The sequence below is a fragment of the Monopterus albus genome, unplaced genomic scaffold (assembly GCF_001952655.1).
Source record: "Monopterus albus unplaced genomic scaffold, M_albus_1.0 scaffold166.1, whole genome shotgun sequence".
NCBI classification, from domain to species: Eukaryota; Metazoa; Chordata; class Actinopteri; order Synbranchiformes; family Synbranchidae; genus Monopterus; species Monopterus albus.
In genome coordinates, this window is record NW_018128046.1 from 259685 (window position 1) to 271695 (window position 12011).

General features: G+C 39.6%; 1 protein-coding gene across 6 annotated transcripts in view; it reads right to left on the reverse strand.

Annotated features, from left to right (window-relative positions):
* thsd7ab (thrombospondin, type I, domain containing 7Ab) overlaps nt 1-12011 on the reverse strand; it is a 158588-nt gene that overhangs the window by 78199 nt on the left and 68378 nt on the right. For all 6 annotated transcript variants that reach the window (XR_002276208.1, XR_002276207.1, XM_020615536.1 and 3 more), the window contains exons 3-4: nt 9052-9300; nt 7401-7585 (exon numbers count right to left, since the gene is read on the reverse strand). Coding sequence is in view for 4 of the 6 variants with exons in the window: in XM_020615536.1 (XP_020471192.1) it covers nt 7401-7585; nt 9052-9300 (434 nt within the window). In the remaining 2 variants the exon portion in view is untranslated. The remainder of the gene's footprint in view (nt 1-7400; nt 7586-9051; nt 9301-12011) is intronic.

Here is a 12011-nt window from a genome sequence, read left to right on the forward strand (position 1 = left end):
CTATCGGTCGAATTCTCCTCTCCAGTACCCTGGCATAGACTTTCCCGGGGAGGCTGAGGAGTGTGATCCCCCTATAGTTGGAACACACCCTCCGGTCCCCCTTCTTAAAAAGAGGGACCACCACCCCGGTCTGCCAGTCCAGAGGCACTGTCCCCAACCGCCATGCGACGTTGCAGAAAAATATAAAAACATTTAATTTTAGCGAGACAGCCTTACAGATACCTAAAAGCTTAACTAAAATTATAGTTGTACCTTTATTTTTTATGCCAGCAGTCATTTCAATAGAATTATCAACCACTAGAAAAATGTAAACAGAAAATATATAGTTAAACTCTAGACTGAGCATCAAAATTAAAGTGTCCTATCTAATAAAAAAGACTGGCTGTTGTCATCAACTCATGACACTGCAGCTCCTTCATCAACACCTGTTAGTGTAAGTAGACTTCGTTTCATTTTAATCTGACACACTAAAGAACAGAGAAAGACTGAATTGGTACCATCTGTTGTGGTATCTGTTAGGAAATCCTCCTCCTGTTAAAATGAATGCTTAAAACACTTTTCACTGTAAAGTATGAGGATGGACTGAGCTCCATTTTTTAAATGAGTGGTATATTTCAAATACTTTTTAGAGCAGACAGTTGTTGATGTTCAACCTGAGGCACTTTATTTCCTGTGCAGTCAAGAGAGTTGAATCATAATTCCCTCAGAACTGTACAGGGGAAGGCAAGTACGGCTTTTGAAATGCAAAATGGCTAATTTCTCTTACAAATGCACTGAAAGTCAAACACTGAGTTTGCTGAGCCACTGTTAATCCACATCTTATTGGGAAACTACACTGACTTCAATCTTTTAACTTCAATCCCTTTGTGAATACAAACTTGAGGACCAACAGAGCACTGGTCTCTCTGTGATAAAGAGAAAAACATCTCTCTGTGTCATGTTTCTGAATTAGTCTATTCTCCATTCCCTGGTCTTCAATGAGCTCATTTTTCTATTGTGCTGAAGTGACAGCAGAGGAAAAAATCTCAAATGTGAATGTGGCTTGTTGTCTAAAGTGGTAGGAAATGTCTCACTGTCCGTATTCTGTTTGTGGGGGAACAAAGTTCTTGTCATAGCCTCAAACAACTCTTCTGCCTGGCTTTTTATGGGAGAATACAGCTTTGTTGTAATACTGGTCATCACTTTGTCGAATTTGGGAACAACACCGAAAATGCGGAGTTGGGTTTGTAACTTTGTTGAAATGTGGAAGTTATGTACATTTAAAGTTATCATCCATCTAAAGAAATTACAGTAGGGGAGACAACCTTCAAACTATTGTGAAAATTACTGTTGGAATTATTTAGTTTTTTTTTTTTTAATCTTTGTAAGAAGAGAGCAGAGGCAAAGAGACAACAGGACAAAAGAGATAAAGAAACAATGATATAGAGAGAGGGAATAAGAAGAGAGAAAACAAGTGTAGAGGAGAAAAGGACAGAGGAAGGGGGAATAGCGGATAGGATAGGGAAGAAAACAAGAAGAGAAGGGGAAAGTGGAGAATAAGAGACAAGGACAGAGGATAGGAGAGGAGGAAACAAGATAGGGAAGTAAAAAGACAAAAGGAATGATGAAAGGAGAGGAGGGCAGAGGACAGGAGAAAAGAAGAGCCAAGGGAAATAAAGAGAAAGGAAGTGAAAATGAAAAGTAAGGAGGGCTGAGACAGTGAGAGGAGTAAAATGAAGAGAAAACAAGAATAGAGGAGAGGCAAGGAGGCAGATAAAAGGAGAGGAGAGAGAAAAGGATAGGACAAGAGAGGAATTAAGGAAAGAAGAGGAGGAAATATAAAATAAGGAAGGGGGAAACAAAAATATAAGAAAAACAAATGGAGGAGAAGAGAGGGAACAAGAATAGAAGTTATCAGAAGAGAGGTAATAAGGACAAATAACAAGAGAGAGGAGGAAACAAGGAAATGGGAATCAGAGAGAAGAGGATAGAAAAGGGAACAGAGGAGACTGATAAGGAGAAAGGAAGAGGAGAAAAAAGGGGAAAAAGACACCCAGGAGGCATAAGCCAGTGGGAGAGACCGGGGCTTTTTTTTTATCAGCGTGACGAGAAACACACCTACCTGTAATCTGGAAGGTGATAGAGAGGAGAGGGGGAACATTAGGCTTCTGCTGTCTTTGGGTCTGACCCACTGCAATTACAGGGGAGATAGCACTATTAGCTACGCACGCACCAGGGGCACTATCACACAAACCCAGAGAGTGAGTGGAAACAGTACTCCAGAGACAGGCAGGCACTGCTGCAACAACAAAGCACCACCCCGGCAGCGGCCACAGAGGGTTCAGCCTCACAACCCAGGCTGGTTCACAATGAAATGCTTTAAGAACATAGTTAAATTGTTCTCTCAAACAAATGCAGCATCATACTAAAGGTCTGGAAAGATGTTATAATTGTTCTAGTCTTAAATCTAGCCGTCTTAAGACCCTCAGTTTTAATGAAAATTCAGTAGCACTTTACATTCCAGCTCAGTAGTAACAAGGTAATGAGGGTAATATACTGATAATAAAAGTGTAATAATAAAGTATTATCATGGTAATTACCAGCTATTTTGAAGCAAGGGCCAAAAATGTGGGTAACAAGGGGGCGTTTGTGAGGTCAAACTCTTTCTTAATAAGCAACAGTCAGGTGTAGTGAATGTGCATGGCATCCTGAAGTCGTTTTAAAACATTTTTTTAGGATGAATTATATTAGCAGGTAAGTGTGCCTTAATCACCTTGGGTCTCAGACTGCTGTCTTTGTCACAAAAAAGTCTCACTCTTGAAAAGAAAGTGAATTAGCTTATTTCTCAAACTGTAGAACTACTCCTTTCATATCTTCTCTTTCTCCAATCAGACACATTTTCAGGCACCTCTGTGATTTTGGTGCCAGCTGAGTTCGAAGGCCATTGTTCTAACTCGCATATGCGGTGTTAACATAAGAATATGAATAGACCTCTCCTTATACACACAGTGTTAATGCACCTTAAAGGGACTTTAACTTCAATCTTCTTGTCAGATACTGAGAAAGGTGACAAAGGTGTCAACTCCCACAAGGCTGGAAGTATTGCATTAGGAATCCATATATTCCTGCAGCTGAGCACACCCAACCCCAAAGGAACACAGTCTTAGCTGAGGAAATGCTGGATGACGTTTCTGATCTAGGGTCAAATCAGAACTACTCCCCCTTAAAGATTAAGGTTAAGATTTAAGAGGATGTAAGCTGGTTCCAGAGCTTGGCCTGAGGGTATCTTCCGCCCTTTTGCATGGTGATATTTATGGATGAGACAGGAGAGAACGAGAGTGCTGGCTGCAGCAAACTTCACTGAGCCACTGTCTGCCTCTCTCAGTGGTATGCTGGAAGTTTAGCCCCCAATGGAGGGAAAAGAAATCCTGCACCAGAAAGATAAGAACTGATGTGTATGTGTGTGATCGTACAGTCTCTCACACACACATGTCACGCACATTTCTGCACAGCCAACCCAGGGAACATCACCCTCCACATGGCTGCATATATGAATCTTTAGCTATCATATCAGGGTGTTGTTGTAGGTGCCCCAGTGTGTATGATTACTCCAGGTTCTTTGCAGGCACATGTACTGTATCCTCTCATTTCCCTATAGCCCATTCCTCATTTCAGCTGAAAGGGGAAAACAAGGAGACAGACAGAGGAAGGACATACAGTCTCATAAGGTATACATTATACAATATAGTGTCTGTCAATGGATTTAATCTTGGCTACTAGACTCATTATTCTTTCATTAGGCCTGATACACAGAGAACCAATAGACTGCCGACCAACAATTATACAGCTCAGCAAATGTCCTGCCAGCTTTTCCTTCATTTAAATCATTAAATTATTCAACATCACATAGTTTTCAGATTAATATTAGAACAGTTTCAGAAATATTACAGTATAAAGCATAACAATCTTCAACATATTCATGCTAATAAATGTCCATTCTGGTGCTGTCCGTCATTGAATGACACAACCCAATACTGATTTAGCTCACAGGCAGCTCAGAAAAGCTTGGACTGGGTTCTTTCGGTTATTTGTAAATCCATTACTCCGATTTTGTGTAAAGTCATTCTTACATTTGTAGCATCTACCAGCTAATTTCAAACTAGTGATTAACTCAATCAGGTTGCATTAAAACATAAGACAGATCTAAGCCAGCTGCAACAAAACATCTGTGCTGTCTAATCGGATGGTTTTAGCAGGACAAGCATGGTAATGCACTTACCACACAATATTTTGTAAATGTGGGCATTTCTATAGAAAAAATATGTTTTTCAGAGCTGGTAGCATTCCTACATTTAGAATATATGGGTAATAACTGATTATGCTAACCTAGGTGACAGTATTGTGTCATTTATTGTAACATTATTTGTATGTAATTTTATCATTTGATGCATATGGTGCTATTTTTGTGAGGTTTTACAACATTTTATATCATTATTAAAGAGCACTGCATCAACTGTCAGGTCAGAGGTGTCAACCATATTATATACTGTATTACCTCTGATAGTAAATGGATGATAAATGAGCAAGCTCATGATACCTAGGTCAGTTGGTGCCCTTTACGCTACAGGTCTGTAAATTCAAGTTTATTTCTAAATAATTTTCTAAGAAGCTTCATGGATGGAACCATATAATTTGGTACTAATTACAGGCCAAATGATCAGCAATCATTAGGTACACTTGCAATTGTTTCTAAATACTAGAATACTTTTATTCAGAGAACAGAAGGTTAGCTACAAATGCAAAATGTTAAATTTGACACAGACAACCATTCAGTTCAACCTGAATGAAGAGTACCATTTCAAATAATTAATAAATAAAGAGTAAATATTTACACTGAGCAATTTCTTCCATGGAAATTCATCTGGAAGCCAATAATAAACTCAAAACAACTCAGTGGGCTGACTATGAAAAAATCTTAATCGTAGAATTTTGTCTCTGGCTGGAATTAGTACCAAACTGCATAGTTCTTTGCAGGAAACCTTCAAGAAATTATTAGGAACTAGTGAACCTGTAAAATAAAGCATTACCAATTTTTATTTAGTGAACACCTACAGTATGCTATAACAACTAGGGAATTTACAAAGATCAGATGTTAATTGGGGGGTGGGGGGTTCAGGAAAAACATTTTGGTACACACGATGCATTGTGCAGTATTGTTAAGCGCACAAGGTCTATAGATTACGAGTAACCAGATATAAATATTCGGAATATCATTTTATGTCAATTTGCTTTTTTATTACTTGTCTTATTAGTTTTTGAAAGGCTCTATATAAATAACATTAATTCTGTAATTACTAGTCAGTGGTCACAGCTAAAACTTCTGTCCTTCTAAACAGAAAACTGCTAACATGAAGAGAATGCCAGACTGAATAATGAAGTGAAAGATCATTTAGAAATTAATCAGAGTATCAGGCTCCTACCTACAACTGGTTTCTCCACACATTCACAAATTACAATAAACACTCCCAGAAGCAAAAAAATGTGTAGTTGTTTCATTTTGAGTGAAAGAAGCATCCCTCCACATTTGGCACAGACCTCGTCACTCTCGCACGCCTCCATAAGCTTAGTCTCTACTAATGTCTTTTAGATGGCAGCTCTGACTCTAAGGTGGCCTGACAAGTGTCAGAACTTGAGGTCTTTGCATTTTTGTCCACTGACAAGTCACAGCAGGACAAATCCCTGTTCTGAACAACTCCTGATTTAGTTTAGAAGGAGAAAAGGGCAGCAGGTACAAGGCGGTTTAGATGTTCAAACACAAACTTGAAGCTGACGGTGTAGCCACAGTGGGATATTTGAAGATTAAAAAATACTACAGTGACTGTTAATTCACATGTAATATTATATGTCATTATATAATTGGACATGAATTGAGTCAGTTGTTTTTAAGTGTCTGACATGCAATTACCTGCTACCAGTTCACCAAGGGACTGCATTTCTTCTACACTGTGGGGGAACTGGAGCATGTAAGCTGTCATGTAATGATGCTTCATCAAATTTATTTGAGTTACACTTGAGAATTCAATTGACTTGTTTCTGGCTATGCTGTGTGATGCCGTATGTGTGCAACTGTGGCATTTATAGAATGGAAAGAAGGCCAGTACAATGAAATGTTTAATTAACAGAACCTGATTTTTTTAACAAACTCTAAAAATTGCAGAGGACAGTGGGGATGTATATGAAAGTGACAAAAAGGCGAGAGTCTGGACACCTGGAAAACCTGGCAGACGGTGTTGCAGATGGGTGCCATTAGTAACACTGCTTTTATTGCATGCTGATTTTGTAGGTTGTGAGCATCCACTGATTCTGATTAACAAGTCTGAAGCTGTGACCTTCAAAAAATATATTTTTTAGATTTGGCAGAAGTTTGACTAGCCTCAAGACCCATTCAAAATCGTGTGGAAAATCTTGATAATGGACAGCGTAGCAACAAGCAGCTGATCTGCATATTACTTTCTCCATTAACATAAATAATACTATATGTGACAATACAGTATTTTGACTGAAATACCATATTATTGTAAAATCCAAGTCTTAAGGTCATAGACCTCTATTAAGGGCCCTGAAAGCATACTGCTTCTTACCAGGAGCAATATAGAGAAGTGCTAAAGGTCTCCAGCCACAATCTCAGGGGCTTTAACACTGTGCATGTGGCGCAGACTAATGATACCTCTAAATGGACGCTTTGACTGAACTCTTGCAAATATTATAAGTGGTGCAATCACATAATAAGCCAATACAAAGAAGTGAGTATGAGTGAATTGATGCAAATGTGCTGTGCAGGATATGAACTAAGATGAAGTTCTTTCACCTTGAGCAGGAGTTATATGCTCATTTTATGACTCCAATTCATGCACATATTGTACAGAAATTAGAAAAAAGTACAGGGATCTGGAGGAACATAACAGAGAGAACTGGAGTTTCTGGCAAATTCTGAGTCAGAGGCTGAGTTGTCCCAACAACACTTCACAGACACACTTTGGGTTTGAACTGACTCATAACAGTCAGCACCTACGCTGCCAGCAACCTAAAGCTATCTGCAATGTAATCTGTTCCACTGATAATTAGCACAGACTGACAGACAGAAACACTATCAGGTTTGTGTAAATAATGTGAGCAAAAGGTGGACATGAAGAAGGGAATGTTAGAAGAAAAGCCAGATTTTAACATGAATGTTTGAGGCTCTAATCTTATTATGTGTGTATCAGGTTTATCTGAGACTATACAGTATATGTATGGTGACTGTTTGGTCCAAAGGTTTTGAAGCAGTTATGTTCAGAGCTAACTGCAGATAAATAACAGTGACATCTTCAGAGCTTTCTTTCTATAAAACAATTAGGTATAATTTATACTTTTTTCTTTACCTTTGTCTTTTTCTCTCAGGTCGTCGAGGTGCTTCAGAAGCTCAGCATTAGCCTGGATGCAGTAAACTTCTCTGGTCTGCAGGCCTCCTCCACAAAGCCCTGTCAGGTTGCTACGTCGACGGTCCTGTTGGCTTAGCAACAAGTCAACTCGGCAGTCGCTCCACTCCGTGGTTCTCCAGGTGTAACTAGAGCAGGGATGATGCATGAAGAGTGAGAGAGCGAGTTCTGTGTGGGTGCAATGCAGTGTCACAGTACAGCACAATAATATCAGAAGCCATGTGGGCCATTAATCATATATTTGTTTCTCGCATACACATGTGAACTGCTCTCAGATAAACATGAAATACTTTCACATGCTACTGAAATTCCTCTCATGTGCTACTGAAAATGCTCACACATACCATTATATGGTTTTAGTTGTATGTGATCTAATTTGTAGAATAATGTGAGAGCTCAGTAGAGCATTTGTGAGTAATTTCAGTAGCATATGAGAGTGATTTCATTTGAAAATGAAGGCACTATAGTCCGAGAGCAGCTTTGTGCAGTCCTTAATTCTGACTGGCCCATTTACAGCTCCTGATATTTATAACTTTAGCATATGAAGATGCACAGTTACAACCAACTAGGTGCTTCTGTTTTTCTGACATTATGAAATGCACTTTTCAGTTGGCTGTAATAGAGTATATACAGTATGCAGTACTTTTAGGGACGTGAAGAGTGCAAATCTGCCTAATTCCAATTCTACACCATTATTTAATCACCATTTATTTTTACCTAGTAGACCTCTTATGACAGTGGTCAATACCTGAAATATAATCACAGTCTAGAGGTCTTTAGTGTACCTGTCCTATTATTTACTACAACTGATAGTAATGTCACAGTGTCTGGACAATAAGAAGTGTAAGTGGACACCTACAACTATAAAAGGAAACTCTAAAAATGTATCTAAAATGATGGTCAGAAGAGTTCGTTTTTGGTGGTAATGATGATGATTTCAAAAATAAAATTAAATGTTTCATGGGCCACATGCGACCGTTCTGAAAAGAATCAAACGCTCTTCAGGATTAGAGCAGGATAAAGTATTTTGGCTGTGTGAAGATGGTCTGGGATGAAAGTGAAAGAATAAAAGCCATCTATGAGTCTGTGCCGGGGACTGTATGTGTGTGTGAGAGTTTGTGGAACTCAAAGATCCTTTGCATTTTTCCTCCATTTGCCTCTACTTTGTGTCTGGCATCAGCCCAAGCACTTATACTAATCTACCTCCATATGCTGTCTCCTACACACACACACATACACATATACTCACCTGTGGGCCACCCAGGAGAGAAAATGAACTTGGTGATATGAGTAAAAGAAAGTCAACAGGAACAGTGTTGGATTGAAAACCAAACAGTTTGATTTTAGTGTATATTTGCCAAAGCTGAATGCAAAATGAATCCCTGCAGTGTGTTTCATACTGTGGCAGGGTCTTAGCAAAGCTATAACCAATAGGAGGCTATTATCACAACCTAACATGCAGCTGTATCCCTGTGAAACATGAACGCCTGGTATGAAATCCACATGGACACTTTCGTTCAAATTCAAAAAGCCTCTGCTCGCACTCTGTTGTGTCCCCTGTCTCCCCCCCACCTGTTATGAGGAAGAAACTCACGTGGCGCAGGACGGCACACCATTGCCCTGAGGTTCACAGGACTCTGATTCCTCCAGTGGAGGGCACTCTACCCCCTCATTCACTGGGAGCTGGAGCACCTCTCGGGTCCGAATGCGGTTTCCTTTGGGAGATTCAGGGTCCACGCAGGTTTTGGAGCAAGGGCCCCACTCACCCCACTCAGTAACCTGGGAGTCCTTGGGAAGGACACAGGACTGGACAGTCAGCGGCAGGTCCCTCAGTATGCACAAGCTGGGAAATGAGAAATGGGTAAAGGAGGGAGTGGTTATAATGTTGATCAGTGTAGAGTCAGAGGGCATTTATGGTACACCAAGTATAATGTTTAGTTAAAAAAAAAACGTGAGAAACATCTAAGAAGTATCAAGCACATGACTGTCAGTGAAACCACAACTCCTTATTTTTACATTGTGGTATTTACACTGATGAGATACATGAGATATAAGGTGTTAATTAGGGAGTTTGCAGGTGCTGGTAGCTGAATTATTTCAGGTTGGAACAAAGCCAAGCTATATATTTCCCTATTGCTTCCAGTCTTTGGACTTCAGCTGCTAAGCCAAGAGACTGGTGACTGTAGCATTAGCACTCTTGGCAAGAATACAAACAGGCATATTTCCCCAAATGTCAAAATTCATTAGGTTACAATGAGTTAAAGCAATGAAAAACAACAATTCCCCATCTGCACTAACATATCTGCACACTGTATGACGTATCACTCTCCATAGGTAGTTTTTTATGCCTTTGTCATCCACTGGCATATTTGTGGTAAACAAACTCGTGCAGTGTGCCGCTGACTGACACCTCACTACAGTGAAGTTACATTTTTCAGTTTCTTCTCACTTCCATTTTAATATCCATGTGTCAAGATGCCTTAAAGCAATGGTTTATGATCTTTGAACATGTGAGAGCAACAGATATGTGACACTACAAGTGGTGTGCAAAGCTTCACTTTAAACTATCTTCTCTTGGCTGGTGCCACATTTTGTCATTAGCATACACAAAGCATAATCACTTTCACATTAGGATTAAAAACAGGACTGGTGGGGCACGGTGTGCGTATCCTAGGGCCATAAGTGTTAATACAACCAAAACAACCTCTGATCAATCGTTCAAACATCTTTTGATCATCTAAATAGCATTTAGATGTAATGAATAACCCGTCCTCTTTGGGTCCCTACCGAATCATTAGAAATGTGTTCTAACTAAAGCTGACTGTTTTCTGCTACTCAGTCTGGATGTCTTTCCCCTTGAGGCGATGCAGCTGACGAGCTATTAGTGCTAATTACAGCTCTGCTTCATTTAGAAACCTCTCATTTCGACGTTAGCACCACACTTCACCTCCAGCAACTCAGACTTTGGTATAAATGAGGAAATGTGTGAGCTGACTTTGAGCTTTTTTTATTCTATTTTATCTAACTCCTGTGTCTTTGCACATTAAATCACCACTGCAGTCTTTGAAGTGGTTCTGAAGTGATACTGTGAAAAGTCTTGGTTTTGTTTTTCTGCCAAACACGCTTGGCGTGCTGGTTCAGTTCGCATCGGAGGAAAACAATGAGGAATTTAAACAGCGAATGTGATGCACTGAGGGTGATGGCTCGATTTCCTGTCTCAGATGGAACTTCTTGTGTTTTTGAAAGCCCCTAATGCAGCCACTGACCCATTTTCACTGCAAATGGATCCTTTGAGTCTTTGCTGTTTGGTGTATGTATGCCTGAACATTTTTGTGGAGATTTCAAAGTTGCAAAACAAAGCCATTATTTCTTCATCTCAGTCATTCAGAGGAATTGAGGACACAATTATCGTGTATTTAAATAAGCATGATTTTGTCTGAAAAATGTTAATTCTTAAGCCACTACTGTAGGTTTTCCTTACTTGAGCTGCATTCATCAAAACTGCTGACATGGTCTAAAGACATGATTCTATGTGAGTCAAGTGATTAAAGCCTTTTTATAACTTTAAAGCCATAGAGACAACAAAAACCATCTGAGAAGACAAGTTGAGCCAAAAGAAAGGTGAGAAACAAAATGACTGTGTGGCACCATGTGGGTCCCTCTGCATTAAATGCAGTAATGTAATGTGATACCCCCCCCCACCCTCAGTGGCACAGCACCATTTCAAAAGGTCATGATGCAAGCCTGATTAATAGAACACGAGAAGAACACCGAGTTACGAGGAAGTGGGCTGGCTGGGATGAGTCGCAGAACAGGACAGATGTTCATCAAGCAAAATTGGAAATAATCTCAGAATCAGTGTTACTGGCCAGGTATGTTAGGCACATGAGGAATTTGACTCTGGTCCAGTGGCTCTTGGTGTACAGGTACAATGTTTATCCATAAGGCAACAAGTAGACAAGCAAACAAGATAAGACAGAGAACAAAAAAAGAAAAATGTGCAAAAAAAGGAATGTGCATTAGCAAAAATAATAAAGCACTTATAAATATAGAAGTGTATATACACAGTGAGCACAATGTTCAGAGAGAGTGTAGCTGGGATACGGCTGGGTTACTGCTTCACTGGAAAGTTTGTTCCACTTTTGGAAAGTGGTAAAAACAACTATGAATATTTCAGAACAAGAAATAAATAAGTCAAGGATTAATATTTATGTTCCTAAGGGCATGTGAGCTGTGTTCACGGTTCCTTTGAAATATCTGATCTCAGTCACTGTTGAAAGTGCAGCACCAACAAAGCATTAATTAATATATTTAGTTCATAACTGATCAAATTTTAAAGCGCAGTGGCAGGTGACAGATATGTGAGGTGAATGGAGACTTGCTCTGCTGGCAGTGTCACTGCTTGTTTCCTGGAGATCAGAGACCTTATGAAAGCACCTAGCTTTTCCAGGGAACAGAGATGACATTTTAAGTTATTATCAGTCAAGGAACAGAAAAGAGATGATAAATGCTTCCACAGAAACAACTCTTTGAAGAATGGCTGCTTACCTTACA